The 27419-nt window shown below is 38.1% G+C and overlaps 2 protein-coding genes across 5 annotated transcripts in view; both read left to right on the top strand.

The window, feature by feature from the left end:
- msh3 (mutS homolog 3 (E. coli)) overlaps positions 1-18523 on the top strand; it is a 35207-nt gene extending 16684 nt beyond the window's left edge. For both annotated transcript variants that reach the window (XM_077522764.1, XM_077522763.1), the window contains 4 exons: positions 5797-5983; positions 15228-15360; positions 16222-16390; positions 17947-18523. In XM_077522764.1, the coding sequence (XP_077378890.1) occupies positions 5797-5983; positions 15228-15360; positions 16222-16390; positions 17947-18022 (565 nt within the window). In that variant the 3' untranslated portion in view covers positions 18023-18523. The remainder of the gene's footprint in view (positions 1-5796; positions 5984-15227; positions 15361-16221; positions 16391-17946) is intronic.
- A 1680-nt stretch (positions 18524-20203) lies between these two features.
- LOC144018788 (ras-specific guanine nucleotide-releasing factor 2) overlaps positions 20204-27419 on the top strand; it is a 38942-nt gene continuing 31726 nt past the window's right edge. For 2 of the 3 annotated variants that reach the window (XM_077521333.1, XM_077521334.1), the window contains exon 1: positions 20204-20804. In XM_077521333.1, coding sequence (XP_077377459.1) covers positions 20529-20804 — 276 coding nt within the window. In that variant the 5' untranslated portion in view covers positions 20204-20528. The remainder of the gene's footprint in view (positions 20805-27419) is intronic. The other variant, XM_077521335.1, reaches the window with a different exon arrangement.

Below are 27419 nucleotides of genomic sequence, written 5' to 3'. Positions count from 1 at the left end.
TGCACTCTGTGATTAGACATAATTGCTTGCAGATGGGTGTAATTGTCTTTTTTTTTCTTCTTTTTTTTGTGGGTTTAAGCATGTTCTTATGAATTAACCCAGTGGGAGCCATAACACGGTCAGCTTACCAGGGGAGTGTGTGTGCATGTGCGTGTTTTAGCTTTCATTTTGGAGTAATGAGGTTTTGTTGTGTGGTCCTTAGGCCAGTAAAGTCACTTGAAGGTTATCATGGCTCGAAATGCCTTTTAGTGACAGAAAGCAATAAAAACCTAGCATTAAGGTATATCGATGATTGATACATGTTGCATCACTGGACATTTTTGTGTGTGTGTGTGTGTGTGAAATTGAGACACAGTGCAACATACTACTGTATGTTCAAAATCCGTTCCTTGTTTTGTAGCTATTTTTTTCTCAATAAAATACTACCAAACCTTTGTACTGTACGAAAACCGGAGCAATATCTCCCATAGGAAATAATGTAAGCTAGACCAATCATGGCTCAGTTTTCTCACGTCACATGACCAAACGCAGAAAACAGGTGATTGTGATTGGTCGTTACTTGAGCTCTGAGCACCTGTGATGTCATTTTCAGTTGACAGCAAGTGGCAAAATGTGGTTTTGAAATTAATTGCACATGAAAAACAATTAAGTTATCATATTAATTACGTATAGGCTAAATATCTTCTTATTGCTGAAAATGGCTAAATTATAAAAAAAAAATCTGTTAATAATTTTAACTCATTCACTCCCAGCCATTTTCACTAAAGCAACCTCCTTCGCTCCGCACTGTTTTACTGGATTTTGACTGATTTTTACAAAGCCCACAGAATATTGTGTTCTATTGCTATGCAAACATATACACCTAAAACACCTACCAAAAGAAATATTAGAGTCTCTTCTTTCATTGGGGGGAAAAAAAAGTACATTTGTATCTTTTTCTGTTTTGCAGTAATTAGCATTAGAATATAGCTAAGTTTCATCATTATTCACAAATCTGTTTAGAATTGTGGGGAAACAGCTTGTTTTAATATGGCCCTGGTTAATAATCTCTTATACTCTGCTGCCACCTGCTGGCTGTTACTACCGTTGCTTCACCCGTTTTCTGCAGTTGAGAAGCTGCATCAAAGCCTTCTGTATGCTCTAGCATAAAAAAAAAACATAAATACGTCTTTGGGACACTTAAAACATTTAAACAGTACATATTTATACATTTTTGGGAGCAAATGAATTAAAGGTGTTTAAAACATCAGGACGTAATTATTGTGCACTCTATGTAGGAGTCATGGCTGACTGTGTGGGGGGAGCATGGATTTTATTGAGGTGGAGGTTAATATTCCCTTTCTCTTAGAAAAAATGCATCTAAGAGCTAATTAGTGTCCCCCGTGAGAAGAGCACTGTCCTGTCTTCACCTACCGCATTTCTTTTACCAACCTATCAGTTTCTAATTGGGACAGAGGAAAGTTGGTATGGATAATAAACACCCACCCAAGTCCCTCCGCTGCATCTATTATGTGTAACATTGTCGTTTCATTTTGTGAGTTTTCTGCTCTAATAAGTGAAAGGGAGACGGATTGGGTGGGAAGATTTTCAAGAAGCGGATTGGAATGAGCAGACTTGGCGGGTTTGGCGGGGGTAATGAAATGCTGCGTGGGTGTCTAATGGGCCACCCTGTCTTAGATGATCCCCGTGATTGATTAGCAACAAGCTTCTAAGCGGCACAGCGGCTCGCAAATTTTTTGTTTCCCCTCCCACCCACGCTCTTCTTTTTACAGTACATAAAAATAAGTTACTATATGTTTGTTTGTTCTTCATCAGTACACTCAGTGGTGATCGCTCACTGATGTAAATGTGCACGTTTGCGGCCGCTTTGTGTGTTTTCTTGTCTGCATTAAGTCCTGAAGGTTACAAAGCCTGCATCCCTCCACGGTCGTTATGGAAACAGCGAAGAGGAGAAAGCGTGTTTTGAAAAGGTCCTGTAGTCAAACAGCGGAGATGGCGCGGATGTGACATCGTCATCGTCCTCGGTTAGCGTTGTCGTGATCTGTTGCTGCATCCCGGCTTTGTAATAGTTTACAGACCGCCTGTTCCTCCTCGTAGGCGGCACACACGTCTGCTCGGGCCTTTCACAGCATGTGCGCTTCTAAAATCAGCCATCGCGCAGGAAACCGCTCTCGCACATTGGAGTCGAGTCGAAAGAGCCGACAAAAGCAGTGTGAGGCAATCGTAGTATTGTGTAACACGATGATTACTCGCAGCAGTGAACGCTCTTTGTGGGTCAACATATAGCAGAGCTTCTGACGTGAATAACCCGGGAATTGTTTAGATTGAATGTTTTAAATTTCCCTTTAGAAATGATAAGCAACAATGAATGAATTATAAGCGCAAAATGATCTGCGCAGCAATTCAGTGCATTTGGCAGACAATCTTGGCTTCTGAATAGTAAATCAGCTTTCACATCTGTATATGGGAGCAATGGAATTGTTGCCCGTTTTTGCATGTGCAAACTTTTAGGAAATCAGGCCCATAGTGTGAGATCTCGCACGAGTTCATCTGGAATCGAAGATTTAACGGCACATATGTTTCTTTTTGTTTTCTTTGTTTTTTGCAACAACAAAAGGGACCTCAACTCAACAAAGGAATAATTTTACATACAGAAAAGAGAACATCATGCGCACTCACGGAAATATTTCAAGCCTAACTTAATATTTATATAATATTTTTGCATGATAAATTCCCGTTTTATTTTTTTGTGGATAATTTTAACACAAACCTACCAAAACCTTAAATGACACATATTCATTAGTCTAATAAAACCTATTTATTTGAAATGCATAATCCTCAGGTTTGTGTATTTAGTATTAATAAAGTATAATTACTCTAAATTAATACTAGCAGGAGTAGTTATTTAAAATACATAAAGTATATTGTTTGAATTGTATAAAAATCAGGTTACCGATACACAATCAATAGCATTTCATCGCTGCTATGTGAAAAACACATTTAATTTTTTTACATTATGTTTTTGGGATGAAAATGAATGCAGACATCCCAAAAACGTATAATAATAATAATAATAATTGTACTTTATAAATACTAAATACATGAACTTGAGGATTATGCATTTCAAATAAATAGTCTTTATTAGACTAATGAATATGTATCATATAAGGTTTATTTGGTAGTTTTGTGTAAAAATTTTCTAAAAAGAAAAAAAGGGGGGAATTTGTAATGTAAAAAAAATACATAAATCTTAAGTTAGGCTTGAAATATTTCTGTGAGTGTTATGCTAGTAGTTGTTTTTCAGCTTTTATAACTAAGGTGAATGATCTTTGCTTTAAGACTGAGGTCTTGATTCCCTAAAGGGTTGAAATCAGTATTCATGGAGGCTACCGATACCAGCAACCGATACTTAAGACAAAAGAAAAAAACAAACAAACGGGCATTTACTCTCTAATAAGTCCTCCTTGGCAGTAGTTGGCGCCATCTGGTGGGAGTTCATCATCTACGTAACTTTGTCGTTGTGTGAATTGAAATTTAATAATTCAAAAGTACTGGCGGGTACTTAGTTTCGTAAGTACTCAAAGACTGAATACTCGTACTAGTTTCAGTCTAAAAAAATTGAATTGAATTGATATGCTGAATTACTGAAATAAATGAACTCATCAATGATATCCAAATTTATTGACATGCATGCGTATACCGAACAGAGCTGATTATTTGTTTATGCATGAACACATGAGCGACGCAATCTTTTTAATGGAACAGACGTTGACCAGCGTCATAATGGAATTGCAAATGAAGTGAAGCCGTTTTCCAGAAACACTTACGATGCGGCTAAGCATGTTTATTGGAAAGATGTGAGTGGTGATAAATGGAACCCATTTTCAACAATCTGTGTTTTTGGCGGGAACGAGGCGCTCCAGCTGGACACTGGGAGCGCACGTCCTCTCGCCTGTGGACACGAGTGTGCGAGAACACCTCGCAACCTTTCATCGGACTGTCCCCGGTCTGGTCTACACACCCAAACTATAGACCGGCAATAATTTCCCTTGAGTCTCAGTCACGCACGGACATACTGTTGTAAATGAGCGCGTGCAATGCAGCTGCATGTCTGCTGCCGTATAGCATGTGGCGTAACCATGGCGACATGGGAGGTCCATGTTTGCGCAGTTCATTGAAAGGTATGACGTGCAACTAGATCAGTGCTTCTCAACCTTATTATGCATACTGAAATAATGATCATCTCATCTCAGTAGGTACGGGCCGATTACCGGTTTGACGGTTTACTGTGGATTTAAAGTCAACGTTTGAATTATCACTGTAGTAGTTTTTTCTTGTCAAAATGATTGGGTGCTTGCAGAGTTGAGGAAACAAGCTGCTCGGGAGAGTTGAGTAAACAAGCTGCTTGTTTGAAGTTAATTCCCTCCAATTAATTTTTTCTGCTTCTCTAAGTGCACTTCTGCATGGAAGAGGGAGATAGCAATGCGACAGAGATACTGACATGTTTTAAATAAAAAAAAAAAAAAAAAAAAAAGGAAAAAATAAATAAATAAAAAGTTGCCAGCAGGTGCTCATTAGCTCCAAGGACAACATAAGTAGCCCACGGGTTTGTTCTAAAAATAGCTCACCAGTGATGGGAGACTGGGACTTGCTAAGAAAAATTTAAACAGAAGGAGAATTTCTGTATTATTTATTTAAACTTAACATGACAAGTTTACCAAATATTCCCTTTTGTGTTTAAAAATAAAAAGTTTGTGTTCCATGTTAAAAAAAAAATGCTGTTTTTTTTTGTTTTTTTGTTCACCCAAATATTTCCAAAATTTTACAACTGTAATTTTAACAGCATGATACTGTAATAGCTCGTTATCATACTGTCAGTATCTATTATCAGCGCATGCTTACATCTCAGTTTACTCCAAATTGTACCTCAGTGTGAAATGGCTGCCTGTTTTGTCATTCATGATTTTGCCATTCAGTTGTATAAATGGAAGTAGGTGGATATACGCATTAATTTTACCTTCTGCCATCTAGTAGATAAACGTCTAATTGTTCTGTCTTCCCTAAAATATCACTGGCATAGATTGTATGTATGTATTATTTGCATAGCATTTTTGGGCTAGAAGTCTATCAATATAGTATTATATAGCTTTTACTTACAAAAGCATCCCAATTACGAGTACATTAGTGTTAATTTTATCCGCCGTTTGTAAATTTAGTCTCAGTTTCAGTCCATTTTCAATCATGCTTGTTAGTTTTTATCATATCAACCTCATTTAGGCCCGTTTTTGTCAACTATGAATCTAGCATTTTGGGCTGTATTTTAGTCCAAGAAAACACAATTTTATTCATCTAGTTTTAGTCAACAAAAACTGTCAACGTTTTAGTCTAGTTTTAGGACAGTCATTTAACCATTCAACCAAAAACAACTTCACAAACAATTACAGTATATCAACAAGTGGCTACTATGGCTCCATGCTATGAGCTAGTAAGTTAGCCAGCATTAATTAGTTAGCGGTCAGATTAACATTATTGTTGGAACATTATAGCCACTGGATTAATTTTGCGTTATAACTATATATATATTTTTTTTATTATTATTTTTTAAACCTTTTACGGTGAACCTACCTCCTGTCTGTCCCATGTGTTTGTTCATGTTGCAATCACTAACTACAGATTTGAAAAACGAAATTATTTTTGTTTAGTTTTCGTTGAACGAAATTAGTACATGCAAATATTTTCAGGTCTTTTGTAATACTTTTTAACCTTGACTTCCTCTTCCTTGTATCTGATGATCAGAATGGGAGCGTCGGACAACATCTACAAAGGTCGTAGTACCTTCATGGAGGAGTTGACTGAAGCCTCGGAGATTATTTCCCACGCGAGCGAGCGTTCCCTGGTCATCTTGGACGAGCTGGGCCGGGGCACCAGCACCCATGACGGCATCGCCATCGCCTATGCTACCCTGGAGTACTTCATCAGAGATGTAAGTTTGTGTTTTAACAAGCACTGATTACGACAGCAAGGCCATGTGACTTTCACCTTCTTAAACAAACGCTGTGATGTGAAAGCCGGTTCAATTAACCTTCAAGTTAACTGCCTCCATTTGGATCTTTGTGTTTTTTTGTTTTTTTTTTATGTGCTCCTTTGACCGCGCTTGCTTATAGGCCCTGCTGGTCCGTTGTTTGTTTTGAAGGGAAAAAGAGAGACGAGGCAACAGGGAAGGCTCATCAGTGCAGTAGCTCTTCAAAACATAGTGAAATAATGGCGAGACTTGATCTACTATGTTAATAACCTGTTGAGTTGCAATGGAAATGGAGGCAAAAGTGATCCACCGGTGCCTAATTTGTTGGCTGTGCTGCAGCGGGCCTCGTTTTCGTGGGTTCAAAAAAAGCCACATAATCAAAACGGATGTTGTGTGGCTCACCTTTGTGCTCATAAAGGATGGTTTTGCTTCCATGAGATGTTTCCTGCCAGCTCATATCAGCTCTTATTATAGTGATTTATACCAGTATTGTATGCAGCTGTTTGTTGAAAGGAAAAGATACCCAATTTTGTAACAATGGTGTTTGAGGGGTCTCCCGTAACTCTTCCCACAAAGTTGGAAGAAAACTAAGGTTTAATACAACTGACACTTGCCATCCGTGTACTTCACAAGGCCTCGGCAAGCTTTAGGACTAACCCTGGGTAGATGCATGGCTTTTTCTTGGGCTTTTGTGGCAAAATAATGTGAAAGAAGGATAATTTTATACTTTACATCACTATGGAGGAGGTTTGGTATCAGGAAAGGTTAAAGGTACGGAGAAATAAAGGATCTGCTAAGATCAAAATACACAAGATCAACTGTGAAGCCCGGTGGACATCATGGCATGGTTTCGGATTGCATGGCTGCTTCAGGAACAGGCTCGTCTTTATTGACTTTATTAACTCATTTATGGCAGCAGCAGAATGAATGCTGAAGTCTACAAAACACATCAAATGACTTCTTCAGGGTGAAAAAAGTGAAACTGGCCAAGTCCGTCGCCAGAAGTTAAATTCACTGCCAGCCATTTTAGAAAATTTCAACACTTTCAATACTCACACGATATTATGTTCAATAATTATATATAAACCCAATCTGCCAAGTGACAGAATAGACTTTACTTTTCCCTTTTGCCTTGTCCCGTTTTCCAATCGACAGTAGAAACATGTAGGTTGCACAAAATGCATCCATTACTCCCATGGACTCTCAAACTGTGTTTATTTCGTATGAAATGGGGCAGTGATGTCATCTACTGGTGGTTGTGCATCAGTAAAGTTATTTCCAAGTTTGACATTTACAGTGGAGCATAATCAGATTCTCCCCCATCGAGCCCCGTTGAGAAAAAAAAGAAAAAGTAATTGACAAGTACACTTGTCAAAGGCAGGGATTAAAGAGGAATTCAACCTTAAAGGGATACTTCACTTATTTGGCCCATTTTCGAAATAAAAAGTTAATATTTTGTCCATCATGAATTTGATGCTTTCATTATTTTTCATGTACAATTAATACTTTTAAAAAACAATTTTGCCACTTGTTGTCGACTGAAAATGACATCACATGTGCTCAGTACTGAGGTAACGACCAATCACAGCTCACCTATTTTCTAGGTTTGGTCATGTGACAGTCACAAGCTGAGCTGTGATTGGTTACCTGAGCCCTTGTGATGTCATTTTCAGTTGACAGAAAGTTGCAAAATGTGTTTTTAAAGGTACTAATTTTACATGGAAAAAAATGAAAATATCATTTATTATAGACAAAATATTCATGTTTGACTGCCAGAAATGGCTAAATAAGTAAAGTATCCCTTTAAACATTTCTTGACAAGAATATATGTATGACCTCACTAGTCTAAACATGACATACTGATTATTATATTTGTGGAATATGAGTTATGCAACAAAATCCAGCTGTATATATCCATGTCAGGGGGCGGCCATTTTGCCACTTGCTGTCGACTGAAGATGACATCACAGTTGCTCAGGGATCAGGCAATGACCAACCACAGCTCTCCTGTTTTCTGAAGCTGAGCTACGATTGGTTGTTACCTCAGACCTGAGCAACTGTGATGTCATTTTCATGCGACAGCAAGTAGCAAATATATTATTATTATTATCATATTCCACTTAGGCAATTTTAACCAGAATATCCATACTTTTGCTCACTTGAAAAGTGGGTTGCTTCAAAAAAAAAGGTGCTCTTTCTTGAGTTAACACATCTAGATGTAAATACCATGAAATCAAAGCTGGAATTCGGAATTTTTGTCTCATTTATCTTTTGATTTGAAACCCAAACGTCTTCCGTATGCAACAAAAACAAAGCAATTAACCTTGCTGTTCCAATACTTTCGGAAGGGGACCGTATCATCGTGTTTTTTTGGACACAGTTTTGTGGTTTATGTAATTTTGTGGCTTTGGATAGCGTTGATGCTGACTCTTTACCCACCTGTTGTATAACAACATTGATTTGTTCAAGAGGCCTTGCTATAAAAGGAGAAGCAAGTAAAAAGAAGTTGGACTTTCCTTGGTACAAGAAGACCCACACTGTCTTTCATGCACTCTTCCTCCCACTTCTCCTCTGCCATGTCCTCTTCCTCCTCACCAGACATGCCTGCTCGCGTCAAATTCAGTCCTTTTTTTTTTTTTTTTTTTTTGACTCAGTTGTTATAGAAACGCACCTTTCCCTGCCCCCAGCATTCACCCGTGAGGTAGTTAAGAATGTAGATGGCTTTCATAACGCCGCTCATGGACGAGACAGCCTTGATGCTGATAGAGAAAAAAGCAGAACGTTTGGAGGAAGTTGCTGGGATTTGTGTTGAAGTCGCAGCTGATTTGCACGAGGTTCCTTGTCTGTCAGATGCAGCAAAAACGTTTCACGGCGGGCTCCTCCTCAGACACGACTCTATCAGACTCACTGGGGTTGTCGCACGAACAGCAGGTCTTGGTTGCTATCAGCTTCGCACCATGCATGTTGCTACACATGTTGCTCTGTTCTTTTTGCCCAGGCTTCTGTTGGATGCCTTTTCACTGAGATTTGACACAGGATAGATGGCAGCCATTACAACAGCAATAAAGCACAACTTTCCATACAGATTTTGCTCACTTTTCTTACTCCTTTGATTGAAAGGATGTTTGGCGATCATTTTTCAAGATGATAATGCAGCTTGTCAGAGTGCTGATACCACTATTTTTCAGACTGATACCAGCAGCACTCAATTCTGTATGCATTGATACCGCTGGGTTTAAAAAATTGAATAATTGATATTGAATCAATTTTCCTTTTTGAGCCCAATATTGATTCATAAAACCATGAATTGATGATTTAAATATCAAATTTTTCCCCACAATTTTTTTAAGAAAATAGAATTTTAAAGGCCCTTTTTTTGTTTTCTTAACTGTTAACTGTTTGTTGGCCCCTGCTTTGGCGCCGGCTTCCTGGTTTTGTCACAGTTGCATATCCCGCCCCCAAACACAATGTTGCTCTGTGACCACCAGTGGTTTGGAACAGCGGATATCAGTGGGAGCGGAACAAGATGTATTCTCCGGGGTTTGTGAACTCACAAATACCATGAGAATTTGTCTTGCGCGAGTACTGTACTGTTGCATAATCAGTCTACATGTGTTGCTCCACCATTTGTGTGCAAATATCTGTTGCGTGTTTTGTTGCATGATCAAAGAATGGATATATGTGGCCCCCAGGCCATACTTTGCCCACCTCTTCCTTGCATTTGTAGCTATTATTGTGTAGTAATGCTTCATTATGATGGTGTGGAGCTGTAGAACACTGCATGCTGCAACTGCTAACAAATTGACACATATTCGAATTAAAATCTCTGGCTCTATCTTTGTAAGAACATTTTTTTATACAACTCTTGTATTGGCTCTTATTAAGCTGTGCAAGTATTTTAATGAAGTGTGCACTTACATGTGGGGTCATTTTACTGAGCATAATTCCTCGAGTGACTCCAACCAGTCCATGACGGAGCCTCAAACTGACAACACTTCCTGCGGAGGGCTGCAAAAAACAAAGGTCATTCGGCTGTTCGCCTTATTGTTGAACCCAAACAAGATCAGCGACATCCACACATGCAACGTTTATACACCAAATCTTATCCACTTTGTCTTTGAGGCTCACAAACGGCCCTCGGCGAGCAGCTTGTTAGCTGCGAGGTGCGGACGCTGACATAGCGGAGAGGAAATGTAGTTGCGTCTAATTGGATAGAAAAGCATTGTGAGGTTGCTGTGTTGACACCTCGAGCCTTTTGCTCAGGATCAGATAGCGTCCCATGGCTGGCTGACAGCGTCTCGTTAGCTCACGCAACTGTGTCGAGTTGAAGCTTCATATTAAGAACAACAGAATGCAATTTCTGTGTGAAGGCTGAGAGGCTGAAGGAAAAATGGTGGAATGATGTGGAATGATATTGAATGACATGGAATGACCGGAAATGAGCTGAACAGTTAACATTTGGAATGGTTTGAATGTGTCAAAAGTTTAGAAGTCAGAGGTGAAATATAAAAAAAAGTGGAAAACATTTTTTTTTTTATCTTTTATTTTGGAAAAAAATGTTGCTGTTGGGATAAGATGAGCAGTTTAATGTTGGAATGGTTTGAATTAGTCCAAAAATATAAAAAAAATAGACAAGAAAAAATAATAATAATAGTTTTGGCTTTTATTTTGAAATTTTGAAAAAAAAAAAAAAACTGAACAGTTTAAATTAGTCAAAAAATGTAGAAATCAGAGGGGGTGACATTGTAATTTTTGACTTTTATTTTGAAAATTTGCAAACAAATGCAGGAATAAGGATAAGCTGAACCGTTAATAGTTGGAAGAGTTTGATTCAGTAAAAAAAAAAAAAAAAGAAGAAAAAAAAAGGAGAAATTACAGGAGAAAACCCCCAAAATTGTACTTTTGGAAAAATTTTTGTGGGTATTTTAATGGTGAAAATGTAAAATTTTTGGTAAGTGGGTATTTTTGGCATTTTGAAAATTGTTCCCAAGATAAATTGAAAGATCTGAATGGTATAAGTAGGAATGATTTAAATCTGTTAAATTGAATGTGCCATTGAATTGTGCTAATTAATAGTGAATTTTGGTGGAATAATTTAGATTATTTATTTTGTTTGTTTTATTTTTTTGAAAACTGGATTAGTAGAGCAGGGATGGACAATTTCATGCAGGATGGGGCCACACTGGCATAGGACCACACAAACATCCTAACCTGATGTGTCATATTTCATTTGTGTGCATTTTTCAGTGCATGTATAAAATATCAACTATTGTAACCCAACAACAAAGAATTTGAAACAAACAAACCCCTATTTTATCGTATTTTTTTTCCAGTTTTCCAAGATGTTCTCCCCTTTATCCATAGCTTCTTGTCAAAAAAGATATTAGTTATATGAATGTTCATGAGAGTTTTTGAAGATCTTTTTGGGTTTGTAGAAAAAAAAAATCCTATCAAAAATGTTCTTTTATTTATTTATTTGTAATTAATCAGAGACCACTCAGTGAGGTCCCGCCGGCCGCCAGTTGTCCATCCCTGTACTCGAGTGATGAACTAGACTGCAGTCAGAACTGGAAGCCATCAAAATAAATAATTGGAACTCGGGAGCTATCAACTAATCGATGACTTCACTAATCGCTTCAACCCTTAATTTCATCAGCGTCTCCCACCAACGAGGCTGTCAGTGCACCCTGGGGTGATCCGCTAACGAGCGGCCATTAGCGTCCAATCACACCATTATTCACATGCCAATCGCCCGCCACCGCGCTCCATTTGTTTGTGCCTTTCAATGTAGGTGGACAGAGTGATTTAAAGTAACGTGTGTGTTGTTGTTGTGAGTGCAGGTCCGTGTACCTTTCCTGGAAAAGGGTGGGCGTCGCCCCGCTTGTCTTGTTCAGACTGAGGTACAGTAATTCTAGTGACGTGACCTTTGTCACGCCGAGCGAGGTAGCACGATTGTCCCGGAGTCATTCATGTTCTGCAGTTTTTCAGAGGACAGCGTGTTTTCATCCTTAGAATTTATCTTTATTACTAGTGGATGAAGTGTGGGGGTGGGTGGGGGGGTTGGGGGGTATTATAATCCAAGTTTAATTTTTATTTGTTTTTTTTCCCATTTGCATACGCAGGAGATTTAATTGAACTTGTTCGTATGAAGAGTCAGCTGGTGTGTACTTGAGCTAACGACTAGAAATGTAACGATATCCAAACATCACGATACGATATTATCACGATGTGAAGGTCACAATACGATAATTATCACGATATTGTGGGGGCGTTGGCGATATTTAAAAAAATCGCAATATTGTAAATAATAGCGTTCCTACTAAAAAAACAAAAAAAAACAATATTGTGCTATTGTACATAACAGCAATGCGTATAAAACACCTACAATCTCTCATAACCATATTGAGGCACTAACTTGGTAATGCAAGCACACATTGATCGCTTCACAAGCAAATTAGGTTCCCCTTCATCTGACAATTAGCATAGATTTTAAACATAGAAGGCCAAAACATCCCTAATGAAAATTAAATCGCACTAATAAACTAGCCACTAGAGGGTGCTAAAATTGCACAAATGGAAATCAACCTGACTTTTTTTTTTTTAACAGATGTGTTCCTTTTAAATATTATGAAATGACGACGACGACGATGTGGCAGTTTTAATATGACGATATCACGATATTGCCCTTATCGTGACAGCCCTACTAACGACACTACATTTCTCCCCATTTTTGACATAAATGTAATGCTATACACATCGTCAGAGTTACTCGAATGATGTCCAAGGCTCCAGAAGTGAATGTTTGCTGTGTGAAATCCCAAAGAGAGAGCAAAATTCAATATTGGCGCATTGTTTTGATCTGAATACACAGTCGACACAAATCCTCTTTGTTCTTCGGCAGAGACAGACTGTTACATAATTGTTACCACACCTACCATTTGTTGTGTGTATTACATTTTCTAAATCCCTATTTTTCCCTCCCACATATCTCTCTTGCACTCGAATAAAGACTTGATAATCATCTACGCGTATGCACAGAAATAAACATGGAACAGACACAATCGTATCATCCTGATGTTCACATACTTATTTCATGACAAAGGTGTTATCCTTTCATTTATCCATCAATTGGGGGCTTGGCTTGACCCATTAGTTGAATCTTCCGATTTTATTTTGCTAGACTAAGATATTTTGGCTAATTCTGGACTCAAAATGTAATTTGCCCTTTTCACACTATGATTTTGCCACAGTGCAGGGCTGTGATACTCGAGTCCAGACTCAGGCTTAAGTCTGGACTCAACATGTTTTTTTTTTGTTTTGTTTTTGTTGTTGTTGTTGGTGTTGTTGTTGTCTCGGATTCAGCTGTTGGACTCTCAGAATATTTTTAGAGACCCAACTGCGTCCAACTAGTTTTTAATTCCTGAAAATTAATGTCTTCCTTCAAAAGAAACTTGAAATACAGTTTTTCAGGTTATTAAAATAGACCAGCATGCCATTTTTGCAATTTTTTTGGTTGTGGAAGTTGTGTTTTTCTGTCTTGGGGTTTAGTCTTGATCTCATCTGGACTTGGACCCTGACCTTGTGGTCCGAAACGTGACTAGAACTCGGACTTTTGTGACTCTGACTTGACTTTGTACTACAACCTTGTGCATTTGGTCTTGACTTTGGACTCAGAACTTTGTGACTCATACTTGACTTTGGACTCAGACTATCATGTTTGGGTTAAGTTTGAGTTCATGACCTGTTAAGTTGGGAGGTCAAGTGTCTGTTTTGAACTGATGTAACCGTGATATAACCATCTAGTTTCAACTGGTTTTAGGCTCTATGATGTTTGTCAAGGATCTTTTATGCTATATGATGTTTGTTGATGTCGGGAACAAGCTGTAATTACTGGGTTAAGAGCCAATCAGAGAATTCCATGTCAGTACTATTACTCACATGTCTGGCCACAACCAATGAGATTGATTGACTGTCAATTTAAGGGTCTGAGAATTGTGTATTTTGCCGGATTATTGTCCACCTGTCCTGTGTGTACTGCGTCTCTGAGTTTCTGCCTCTCAATGTGAATAAATAGTTAAAACCTTATTTGTGTCTGCGCCTGGGGATCCGACCTTCAGCACACAACCCTGACCTTGTGGACTCGTACTTGACTTGAACTCAGACCATTGTGATCCGAATTTGACTTGGACTCAATAAAGGTGGGCTTGACTTACAGCCCTTCCAAAGTATTTAGAAAAACTCAAGACATAAACTCCATCAAACAACTGCACTGTGAGGTGTGTCAGAAAAGTTCCAGGACTGATGTGACGAAAGGTATTGTTCAAACAAGTTTTCCCCTTTGACGTAATCCCCCACCTTCATGCACAACTGTAAGAATTCTTCTGGGATCCTCTGCAGCTTTGTAGTTATGACCATCTTGATTTGGTCCCTGTCTTCATAATTTATTTGTCTGAATTTGGGAAACAAGACAAAAAAATTCAAACGGAGCCAGCTCACGTGTGCAGGAAGGCCGCTGCAGCATGGCGATGTCCTTCTCGGAAAAGAACTGTAGGATGCTCAGTGCATTGTGAAGCAGCAAAGAGCTTTCTTGACACCACTTTTCACACACTGAACAAAGCAAACCAGTTGATTTGCAACATATCCTGGAACTTTTCTGACACAGAACAGAGATTGGATGAAATCACGCAGACTCCTAAAAAAAAAATCTTTCACTCTTGCATGTGTAATGTTCAGATGTCCCTAAACTATCATCCGTAAAGTGTAAATAAGAAACACCTTTGGAATAATGTCCCCAAAATGAGAGGGAATGGGGATTGAATTGCCATATGGGATTGTTAGAAAGATGACAAAAACATGAAGATCAGAGCATCTGCTTGAACATTTTCATGTGCACAATAGTCAGATGTGAAATTCTTATTTGTTGGTAGCGGCTTGCAAAGCTTGTGAGTAGGTGGGCAGAGGTTAGCACACATGGCAAGTGAATCTATTCTTGTAGTCTCTTACTTTTTTGGACACTTTACGTAACAGATAACAACAATCTTCTTGACATGGGTCATCCATTATTCAACACATGCAGGTTTTTTCAAAACAGATTGAAGTCCCTAAATCCTAATGGTTGCTCCATGTGCTTTGTGATTGGCTGGCAAACTCTTAGCCTAAAGTCAGCAGGAATGGATGAATGCTTTATTTCCTTCCTCTCCTGCAGGTGAGGTCTTTCACCCTCTTTGTGACCCACTACCCCCCCTTATGTGAGCTGGAGCGTGTGTACCCGCAACATGTGTCCAACTACCACATGTCCTTCCTCCTCAATGAACCTGATGTGGCTACTGACACACAAGGTATGTGTGTCTGCATGCACATTTAAAGGGGAAGTCAACCCCCAAAAAAATTCTTGACAATAATATGTTCTAGGGGTGTGAATTGCCTCGTACCTGACGATTCGATTCGTATCACGATTCACAGGTCACGATTCGATTCGATACCGATTAATCCCGATACGAATTTCTAAGTCGATTGTTGCGATTTTTTTTCATTCAAATTTAGAAAATACTAATCAGTAAGCTTGTAGAGTGTAAGATTTATATGAAAATGTATTATTTATTTATCTGAAATTTCAGTCTTATAGAGGTTGTAATCTGTTTCATGTTTGAACAGCATTAAAATAAAATATTAAGGCTTAATGTTCCGTTCATATAACATTCTTCCATGCTTAAGGTGTGAATCCTAAAAAAAAAAAAAAAAATCGATTTTGCCTATTATTGAATCGATTCGAGAATCGCGCGATGTAGTATCGCGATATATCGCCGAATCGATTTTTTTTAACACCCCTAATATGTTCTATACTGCCCCACTAGTCTAAATATGGTATTTTGGTTAATATTGTGTTTGTGGAATATGAATTAAGCAGAAAAAAATCCAGTTGTTTTTATCTATCTCAGGCAATGACCTGTTTTCTGAAGCTGCACTGTGATTGGTTGTTACCTGGAACCTGAGCAACATTGATGTCATCTTTAGTCAACAATAAGTGGCAAAATGGCCGCCCCCTGAAATGGATAAAAACAGCTGGAATTTGCTTTATAACCAATATTCACAAATGTAATATTAATCAGAATGTCATGTTTAGACGAGCGAGGTCACATATAACATATTATTGTCAAGAAATTGTCCACTTTAAGACCTTTCAGGCATTGTTTTTTCAGATGGAGAGGTTTGTCCGGAATTCATCACCTTCCTCTACCAGTTAAGCGAAGGAGCCGCTGGACGGAGTTACGGCCTCAACGTCGCCCGCTTGGCTGATATCCCGCAGTCAATACTCCACACTGCGGCCCTCAAGGCCCGAGAACTAGAGGATGCAGTCAACTCGCGAAGGTGAACACACGCACATATTTACATTTTACATTTTACATTACATTTACATTTACATTTAGAAACGCTGTTCATGAAAGGTCGTTGACCTCAGTAAGAGTCAGGTTTGCAGTACAAATAAAGAAGAGTTAACACATTTGACAACCTACGGCTCTGGACACACATATGGCGCTTAATATCTCTCCCGTGGTTTATTGTGGATCTCTTTTAAAAAAAAACAAAACATATATATATTTTACATATTTAGATAAATATTCTTTAAATGAATTCATGATTTACAATAAAAATAAATAATTCAATATTCAAAAATGTCAGCGTCCAAATTTGGAAGTTATCCAAAAAAGAGAGACGAACGGTAGATGAAATATCTTTTAAAATGACCTAAAAATGTCCAAAAAGTGGCCATAAAATGTCCAAAAGAGGAAGAGGAAAAGCAGAAAATTAGCATAAAATGTCCATGAAATGGCAAAAAATGTCAGAGAATTGAATAAAAACAGGCAGAAAAGAACATGTTCAATTTTCAAATGTTGTGCAACAGCAGACACATTTTTTGCTTATTTATTTGGCATAAATTGTCTGTTTTGACAGGAAAGGTTACTGACCCCTCGCATATATTAACACACTAATGAAATCCTGAGCAATCATTCTATGCCTTCAAGAAAATGTCTGCGTTTAGATGTCCTTTGATTGAATACTGAGGCTAAATATTAATTTTGCATAAGCGTTTTGCTAGCTTGCTAAGTTCGCTCCGACTTAACCATTTGGTAGATGAGAAGTCTGTCCTACTTGGGAATGCTACATATTGAGAGAAAAAAATAACTGTGATCAAATGAGGCAAGGTGTCTATTAGTGTGGAGGCTGCTATTTGATGATGACAGTAATATTGATTTACATACAAAATCTTTCAACTTGAATGGTTTTCATATACCTGAAAAACATGTTTGTGGAGCGGCTTCAGTTTCTGCTGAAGTGAATGTCTGTCATCGAACATACACTTTAACCCCAATATGAAGCTTTATGGAAACACTGTAGACGCGAGCCCTTTTAAAAAAAAAAATAAGTAAATAAATAAATTGTCTACGTGACAATGATGTCATGTTTCGTCATTCACATGGACGCCTCGCTGGAATCAACAGGTGGTCGGTCAACGCCGCAAACTAGCAGCGGCATTGCCGATAAATTAAAAACCAACATCTGAATTTGTGCCTTAGTGCAATAATAAAGGTTGGGAAACACCGTCCAAAAGCAGGCTTGCGGAACAGACGGCCTGCTGGGAGTTCATGGCCGCATAGTAATCCTCAGCATATGAAATGTTCGTCCACCACACGCACACGCACTCATACCTCCTCATCAGTGTAATCCTTCCTATATGAAATGTTTGTACTTTGTTGGAGTGAGACCACACTGAGTACACAAGACTCACACGGAGAAGGCCGGGCTAAAGCTCCCGGTCAGAGGCTGACAACACACAGCTGTCAATGTACAAAAGACTCAATGTATATGTGTGAAGACGCACATATGTGTTAGATTGACGACGAGTTTTGTTTGGTTGTCTCTAGGAGGAAGTTACTGTCGGAGCTTTGGAGCATCTCGGACAAATCCTCTCTCACCCAATGGCTGCAGTCCAACTCCTGACAACCGTGTAATGCAAATATAAAAGTTTGCAGGTGTGCATGTTTGTTTTTTTAGTCCCAGGTTGTTGTTTTTCTGTACACTAGCATGTCGCAAACACAAATTTGCACCAAGGATGACTCTTATGGATGATACTACGACTATAAGGAACTGATTTTCTACCCTTGGGAGTTTCTAGCCTTGAGGTCAAGGTACAAGTTGTTACCTATTGCTGTACCATTTTATATGAATCATTAATTGATTGAAGGTACATTGAATCCTGGCGTTAACAGAGCAAATATGAGATCCTAGCTCAGATTGTTTTCATGGGATGAGATGAGATTTAGCATTTGCCGTAGTTTTAAAGTGCTTTGAAAAGGTAAAAATAAAAGGATAAATAATAAAATAGGATTGTGTGGTGACTACTTGAGATGTCAGTCTTCAGTAAATTAGATACGAAATGTTGAGCAAGAAAGTAATCTGGTGTACATAATAATCAATGTAATAAATCAGAATTTCTTTGAATCTTGCTATCTCTAGTTATTATCCTTCCACTTTTTTTTTTCTAAGTCCCACTTAATAGCAACCTCATCACGCCACAGATTCAACGCAATCAGAGTACAAAATGCAGCTTGATTGGGACAAGGGGTGCACTTTCATTTTTTTCTGATAAAAAAGAATTACTGAACTTTTTCTGCAGCTCTCAGCATTCGCATGTAATATCCGAGGGCATTGCAATTTCTAGTTGTTATTATTCCTTCCTTTGCTCTTTTGTTATTGCTGAAACAGATTGGGTGTAATATAGGAAACAAGAAGTCTTTGGTCCGTTCGGGATGCTTGAGAATTGCTGCTTTTATTTTTGTTATTATTTTTGATTAACAGTGTGGCGGCTTCTCTCGACAGATTACAACCAAAAGAACAAAATGTGTGGCTTGTTCAGGACAGGTTATTAACTTTTTTTTTTTTCTTTTATAGCTCAAACAATGGACTTGGTCCGAGATGATGGACAGAAAAAGCAATGATGCAAACTTTTGAAGCATGTCCAGTCAACATCTGATGGACAGTGTCTTGAGATATGGCGGTGAACTTGATTTGTTTCACAGCAGTTTAGCATAGAGTGAACAATTCTTTAAAAAAGAGGCATTAATCTGTTTATTGCTTTATGTTAAACATCAAACAAAGAGAACGGAGGATTCATATGTATACATCTTAATGCAAACACAATGAAAAATACCTTAGACAGCCAACAAATAGTATTGATAATCATGGTGGTATAAACCTTTATCTTTAGGCAATTATTATTATTTTTCCCTGACAATTTTTACTCTTACTTCCTACATTTGAAGATAGTCGTCTTTACTTTATACTCCATACTTTATCTGAATGGGCTTGTTTGGGTTTGGCTCCTCCCATCCCCACCACCTTTATTTTTTTTTTTTTTTTTTTTTTTTTATTATTATTATTATTATTATTATTTTTTTTATTTTATTTTTTTTAAATCAGCATCTTTGGAATACGTTTTTTTTGGGGGGGGGGGGGGTTTGAAGTATTTATTTTATTTTTTTATATATATATTTTTTTTGGACATTATGCGGATTTTCACTTTTCACGTGCTGGCCCAGTCCCAATCCCCCGCGAATAGTGGCAGTCCACTGTGGCGTAGTATGACTTTATCAAAAAAAAAAAAAAAAAAGAAGCTCTGGTATTATTCCTAGAACTGATGTTTTATATTTTTGTAAGCCACTGTAAATGCACAGTTTTAACATGAACACTATACTCAAGTTTAAGAAGGAAAAAATGACATGTATTGCACGCAAATGTTAATTTTTAATGTAATTAAAATGTATTGTGTTAAAAAGTTGAATACAACTGAACTGCACATAGGCAGTGATTCTTTTGCGTATCACTAGAGGGAGCCATACACCACTAGTGGAACTCTGAACACTTTGACACTTGACCCAAGTCAAGCAGTTGAATGGGGCTACTTTTTATTTCTTATTTTTATTTTTTAAGAACACACTAGTATGTTTACCTGCTTTTTGCCAGCTATGGAACATCTGTAGATGGAAGAAGACTTCTACACTATGTTTGGTTGAGTTCCTGCGGTCCTAAAATCGTAAGAAAATCAAGCTCCGCCTTTCAAATCACTCGGTGAGAGAGTTGGCCACGCAGGGGAGGGAGGGGCCGGCGCTCTTAGTTACGTGTGTGCGCGTCTGAGCCACACAGAGACTTGACCACAGTCAAAAGCCGATTACAGCTTATCTCTTCTGTGTCATTCTGTCCTCGTCCACTTGAGGCTTCTCGATGTTGCCGCCGAAGTTGTGAGGCGAGCGCCATGGCTTCCCCTTCGGCGTCTCCGGGCGCAAGCAGCTCGGCCGACGCTGCGCTTGCGCCGGCGGGACAACTTTTACGCACGGCTCGGCATCTCTGAGCCCCCCACCACCACCGACGGGGAAAGTTTTCCCACAAAGATGGCCAAGCGTTGACCGAGAAGACAAAGAAGTAAAAGAACATCCGAGCCGCGCTTAGGATGCAGAAGAGCGTGCGTTACAACGAGGGCCACGCGCTCTTCCTGTCGGCCGTGGCGCGCAAGGAGGGCACCAAACGCGGCTACCTGAGCAAGAAGACGGCCGAGAACAGCCGCTGGCATGACAAGTTCTTCGCCCTTTACCAGAATGTCCTCTTCTACTTCGACAACGAGCAGAGCGCCCGCCCCGCCGGGATTTACCTGTTGGAAGGCTGCACCTGCGAGCGCGCACCCGCACCCAAAATGTCCACCACGGGGAAGGAAGCCCTTGAGAAACAGGTGGGAGATGTTAGTTAGCACAGCACGTGTCAAACGGTAATTTCAGTATAAGCACGTAGAAAGTGTATAACGTACAAAAGGATAGAAGTAGCTAGCCAGCAAACTCAAAATAAGCCCCATATGACTTTAATCATAACGGGTGGAAAAAAGCAGTCAACTCTTTAAATGGAATTGATTTCTTGTTAACAATTCCACCACTCTTTACTGTTAGCTACTGTTTAAAAAAAAAAAAAAAAAGCCGTACAAACAACACACGCAGTGTAGTTAATGTACATGAGAGCAAATACATTGCCTTATAAATCAAACACAATAATTCTTTTATTTGTGGTGGAAGACTGATCTACATCTTACTGGAAAGTGTTTCTAATATTTTTTACTTATAGGTAGCCAAAATATGGTACTTACATACTGAGACCTGAACTATACTGTTTTGGTTATCTAATAACTCAGCATCAATGTTATGACTGTGGATGTGTGTTGTAACACTGAGAGCTGTTTCAAATGTTTTGGTAACCAAGATATAATATAGTGAGTGTTTTTTTTTTTTTTTTTTAAGCTAATCAAAAATATTTTGTAATATTTTGACTTATATAAGCTCTCAGTATGATTATTGTGCATTGTTTTAACTGTGTACTAAATGATGTTTCTAATATTTTGAAGTCCAAATACTGTTTGGTAACATCTTCAAATATGTTTGACACAATTTTTGGTTTTGATTGACTAATGCTGTTGGCCCTTCACTGTATAAAGCATTGCATCATGATGCCCATGTAAAGTTGCATCAAAAAGGTTGCTTGCAGCAGGGTTGGAACATCTCTGCAGTGTTGTGCCTCCTCCCTGCAGGTGATCCTCCTCCAAAGGAGTCAGTTGCGCAATGAATTGACTTCCCTTTTCCATGCTGCAGTAGGGATACAGTAAGCTACATGATGTGGATTTTGAATGTGCTAATTGTACGGCTGAGCGCGAGTTTGTCTCGCTGTTACCACTTGTTGCCTCAAAGCACAGAGTGGCAAACCAATGCAGCAACAAGTTGTTTTGCGTTAGCAAGACTAATATATAGCGTTCCCTCAATATATTGCGGTTCATCCTTTGCAACCTTCTGCTTTAGCACTCTCAATGCTTTTATTTAGAAAGGTTTAAACAATGTTCTCCTGCTGTAATGCAGGAATATTTTGAGAAACGTTTCTCTTGTGGAAATGTGCTAAATGCTAACAAACAATGCAAAACGCGATAGGCAGGCTAACAATTAGCATTGTGCCATGTTAAAGCTGTTTCATCATTTATTTTATTTTTTTATTATTTTACACAAATTGTAGAACAAAACATGCAGACAGATCATATAACAACACTCACAGGCATATATTCTTTATCCTCTGTGAAGAGTGACTCTGAGGAGTGACTGAAAAATACTTGTCTCTGAGGACCACCACAATGACTGACAATAAACAATTCTCTCCCTATCGCTGATTTTGACCTTATGGTTGCAAGGTCTGGAACGTACCCACTGCGATAAACAAGCACTCATTGTATAATTTAAACTCGAGCAGCAATAATACACACTTAATAATTTCAATCCAAGTGCGCTGCTCCATTCCATCAAGTCCTTCTTATGTGGCCTCTGTGGGTCATTGACTTGGATTTCCACTATAGTTTGTGGAAAGATTTGTGTGTTGTACAAGTGATGAAATTGCTCATAGGTGACCACTTTACAGTATTAAAGTGCACTGTTGGATAATGCCTCCGTGTTGTTGTGTGCAGGGCATATCTGCCGTTGGACTTTTATTAGCATTAATCAAGACACTCAAGTGAATGTATTCATTTAGAATGTGTTCCACTCTACAATTCCACCATTGGGGGGAGTTATATGTAGTTGTGCAGGACCGGCACGCAGATAGCGAACATCTATATGTAAGTGACACCCACTGAAATTAATTGGGAGGTGTGGGCCGCAGGTTTATTATTATAGTTTTGGAATTTTCATTTTAGTTAGTTTTTATTTCGTTTTGAGGTTTTTTTTGTTTTTGTTTTTTTTTGGTGGGGGGGGGGGGGGGGGGGGGGGGGGGGGGTTGGGTAGTTAGTTTTAATTAGTTTTCAGGGTAGTTCTGTTAGATTTTATTAATTTTAGTTATTTAATAAATGCTTAGTTTTAGTTACAGGATTAGTTTTAGTTTAAAAAAAAGTGTATTACTTGTGCGTAATATTTTAAAAAACAAAACAAAAACAAAAACCACCATGGGAGTGTACTCATCTGTAGATACTTTTCTATTGGCTGTTGCTAGTTTACGTCACTTGTGTGTGACACACTTTTAAACGTTCTTCCGGTTAATATCAAAATAAATCTACCGTATTTAAAATCATCCCCAAAGGCTCATGCATTAAATTAATTACCAAAGACTAAAACAAAGGACATTTTTGCTGTAATTATAGTTAGTTTTATAAACATTAAGTGTACTTCCAGTTAGTTTTTGCTTTTTAAAAAGCATTTTTGTTTTTATTTTATTTCATTAACGAAATTGTTTTTTTGAATTTTAGTTTTATTTTTTGTTTTGTTTTAGTTAACTAAAATAACCTTGGTGGGCCATGATTTCTTTCCCCCCTAACTCCATAAAATTATTTAAAAACGTTAAATTTATAGTTTTGTGAAAAAAATAAAAAGGGTGAGGGGCAAAAAAAAATTGTAATGTAGATATCGTGATATAAATGTTAGTGCAAACATAATGGACTTATTTCTGAATAAGTTAGCCACATTGCAAAGCTAAATTGATAGCGCAAACATTAAATTAAATAAAAATATTTAATCTACAAGAGTAATATATGTTTGACTTTAAAGGTTCCCCATCCTGACTGATGTAGGATGGGTGAATGTTTGACGTAGATGCAATGTTTCATTTATTTTTTAACCATAAATCTAAATCTAATACAGTGGGCTAAATTTAATCCATCTAGCATGTTCAGTGTACCGCACACCCATAATGGTATATTGATAACCTTTGCTAATGTCCTATTCATGCTATTAGGGGCCAAATGATTCAGTCTAATAAACACTGTTTCCAAAATTATGCCTTTGCAAAAATGATCATGTTCACTTTTAATCACATTTATTCATGTTATCTCACGGTACCGTTTAGCCGTACCTAATGCTGTGGTTGTTAATTGAGAGAGCCAATGATTTTTGTATATAATTAAAAAGTTTATTCTCCCACTGGTATTTTTTTTTAGCACTTTATCTCAAGCACTTTCCATTAAACATGTTCAAATAGATCTGCTTTTATTATGATATATATATACTTGCATGTATATGCATATGTATATACTTGCACTTGTTTTGTGTTTCTGCTGTCTTTCTCCCTCTGGCCTGTCTCACTCTCGCACTACAGCTGTGATGCTTAATTAGAGTTATTTTCAATCTGCCCAAAGCTGTAAGCATGTGTTCTGCCACACATATTGTACATGCATAGCCTTGCACTCGGGAGCAATAAAGCAACTCATTACAATAATGCTTTTTATTTTATTTTATTTTTTTCCCAGTTATTGGTGATATTCAACTTTTAGTGCTATGCGGTATCTGTGTGCGTGCATTAAAGTGAAGCAGTGAAGTAACCTGCAGTGTGTCACACCCCCACAATGAGCCCACAATGCGAGCGCACGAAGCCTGCTGCCTTCCTCGTTCCGCGCCGAACTCTCACAAAGATACAAACCCTTCAAATCATTTGGAGTGCATTCACACTGTTCTGAATGGTTTCCACAGCGACGGCGCCGCTGCTATTTGAACACCGGTGTGTCATTTGGGTGCATATTTGGCTTAGCAATACGTTCAGAAGCGCACCATCTTCCCGGCGTGGCGCATCGATTACATTGATCGCACAGTTCACCGGAGGACATTTGATGCCTTTTGTGTGTGTAGATGACTCCGAGGCAATTTTAGTTCATATTTTTTATTTGGAAGTGGAGAAGGTGGGATGGCACTCCTAAGTTAGCAGAAATATTGTAGTTTATTGTTTGGATTTGAAATGTACAGTATTTTAGGTGATGCGAGCACTGTATCTTTTATTTTTATTTTTATGTTGACATTAAAAAACGGGTCGTATACATATATTCGTTTATTTTTTTTTTTAATTTTGGCAGGTCTCCATAATTTACTATCTCTTATGGCAGGGGTGTCCAACATTTTTCGTTAGAGGGCCACATACATGAAATCAGAAGGACGCAAGGGCCACGTAATGTTATGAAGAGACATTGTTTCGTCATAAAACAAATTGTACAAATAATGTATTTGTTTTTACATATCCATAAAAATGCTAAAGTATATCCTTCATTTTTAAAACCGTATCATCATATCATCAAGAGAGGATACGAGCATCAAGCATGGCTGGTACCTGCGCCAAGTGATTTTCGTGAAATTCATTCATGTCACATAGCCTGGAGGCTCGCATGGTTTCATTCCTCTGTGCAAAACCAATTTCACACTTGCAATATATTCATGTAGTGTTTTGTTTTAATATTACAAGTTCAAAGGAAGGCCAAATGTAAAACACACGTAGACTATTACCTTGAGATACGAGTGTCTCCACTTCTGAGGGTTTTTTTTTTAAATTATTTTTTCCATCCATCCATCCATTTTCTTGACCGCTTATCCCTCACAAGGGTCGCAGGGGTGCTGGAGCCTATCTCAGCTGGCTCTGGGCAGTAGGCGGGGGACACACTGGACTGGTTGCCAGCCAATCGCAGCTAAAGTATATAAACCAATTTATTTGTAATAGTGGCACCTATTTTTTTTTTGTTTACACCCTCCTTTCTAACTTTGACCATCTCCAAACATTTTTTTAATTTATTTTTTATTTTTATATTTTATTTTAACTGTGTCAAATGACAATTTTAGTATATGTCGCGGGCCGCTGAAAAATAGATGTCGGGCCGCAAATGGCCACCGGGCCATAGTTTGGATAACACTGTCTTATGGCATATGCCATTATGTTATGAAACTCTATGGACAAAATTATTTGGCAGTCATACACAATGCATTTTTCAATAAGAGCTGTGCATGCAATCTTGAAAGACACACACGCACACAGTAGGTGAAAATGCTCTGGTGGTGAATGAACCTCTGTAGTGTTCAGTGATGTTATTGTTATTGCTCACATCTATGGTAGCCACGCGCGGAGGAGAGGTGGCACACCTCAAGGGGTCTTCATGTCGTATATTGTAGTGTCAACTATTAGGGTCGTCTAGCGTCTGTGCTGAGCTAATAAGCCTGCACAAAGACAAAACAAACATAGTAAAGCAGATTTACAGTTTATTTAGACCCCTCTGCTGTTATGCCGTAAGTGGAAAATCCTCAATGTGACTTTTATTGCTGGCAGATTGTACGCCGGAAATCCTTGTGTAAAAATCGCAGGAAAAACATTGCAAGACTAATACAACATGTTTTAATGAGAGAAAATGCTTCATAAAACATTTAATGAGAGTAAACACAAGGGCTTCGTTACGAGATACATGCTCAAATATGCTGCGCTTGCTTTATGTGCTTGCCTGGTGTAGGAGGTGCAGGTGCACTGCATCGTACTGAATGCTGTCTCTAGTATTTAAAAAAAATAAATAAATTGTTTTAATTATTATTAATTAGCTACACAAGGGGGGGTCAAAATATTTGAGACTGGTCTAAGTAAATGATAAATGTCTCAGTTGGTCTTTACTCTTGTTGCTGCACTATATCGTTTACATACAAAAAAAAAGAAAAAGTGACTTTGTTGGCCCTGTGGGAGCCCAGCAGGGGTTGAGACAAGAAAGGCGGATAATGAGAAAGAGAAGGGTAGATTAGAAGTGGGATCCAGAAGACTGGTGGGGAGGGACAACAACAGTGAGCCCACTCAATGAGTCTCAATGTTTTTACAAATGACTTGTATTGTTTCTCCAGCTGCTTGAAAAACCCCTTTAATGCCTGGCGTTGTGATGCTGTGGTGGAAATTAAATGTATGGAGGCAAGATGAGAAGAATGTAATAATTGCCAGGACGTGTAAGACAATCAGCTTTATGACGTGTGTTTTTTTACACCATACTTTTAAAACTGTTTAACATTAAAATAAATATTTTTTATTGCGACAGAATAATGTTTTTTTATTTATTTATTTATTTATTTATTTATTTATTTTATACCCTTTTTATTTTTAATAAAATAATAAAATTTTTGGGCGACGGAATAATAAAATTATTCTTCTTTTTAAATCACCATAATGAATGATAGCCACATTTTTTTTTTAATAATTATCTTCATTATCTTATTTTGTTTAATTTATTGTACTCATTTTTCTTTCCTTCATTTTTAAAACCGTATCATCATATCATCAAGAGAGGATACGAGCATCAAGCATGGCTGGTACCTGCGCCAAGTGATTTTCGTGAAATTCATTCATGTCACATAGCCTGGAGGCTCGCATGCTTTCATTCCTCTGTGCAAAACCAATTTCACACTTGCAATATATTCATGTAGTGTTTTGTTTTAATATTACAAGTTCAAAGGAAGGCCAAATGTAAAACACACGTAGACTATTACCTTGAGATACGAGTGTCTCCACTTCTGAGGTTTTTTTTTTTTAAATTATTTTTTCCATCCATCCA

This window comes from Festucalex cinctus, chromosome 5 (genome assembly GCF_051991245.1).
Source record: "Festucalex cinctus isolate MCC-2025b chromosome 5, RoL_Fcin_1.0, whole genome shotgun sequence".
NCBI lineage: Eukaryota > Metazoa > Chordata > Actinopteri > Syngnathiformes > Syngnathidae > Festucalex > Festucalex cinctus.
Note: the sequence above shows the minus strand (reverse complement) of the source record. Positions and strands in the feature narration are given on the sequence as shown.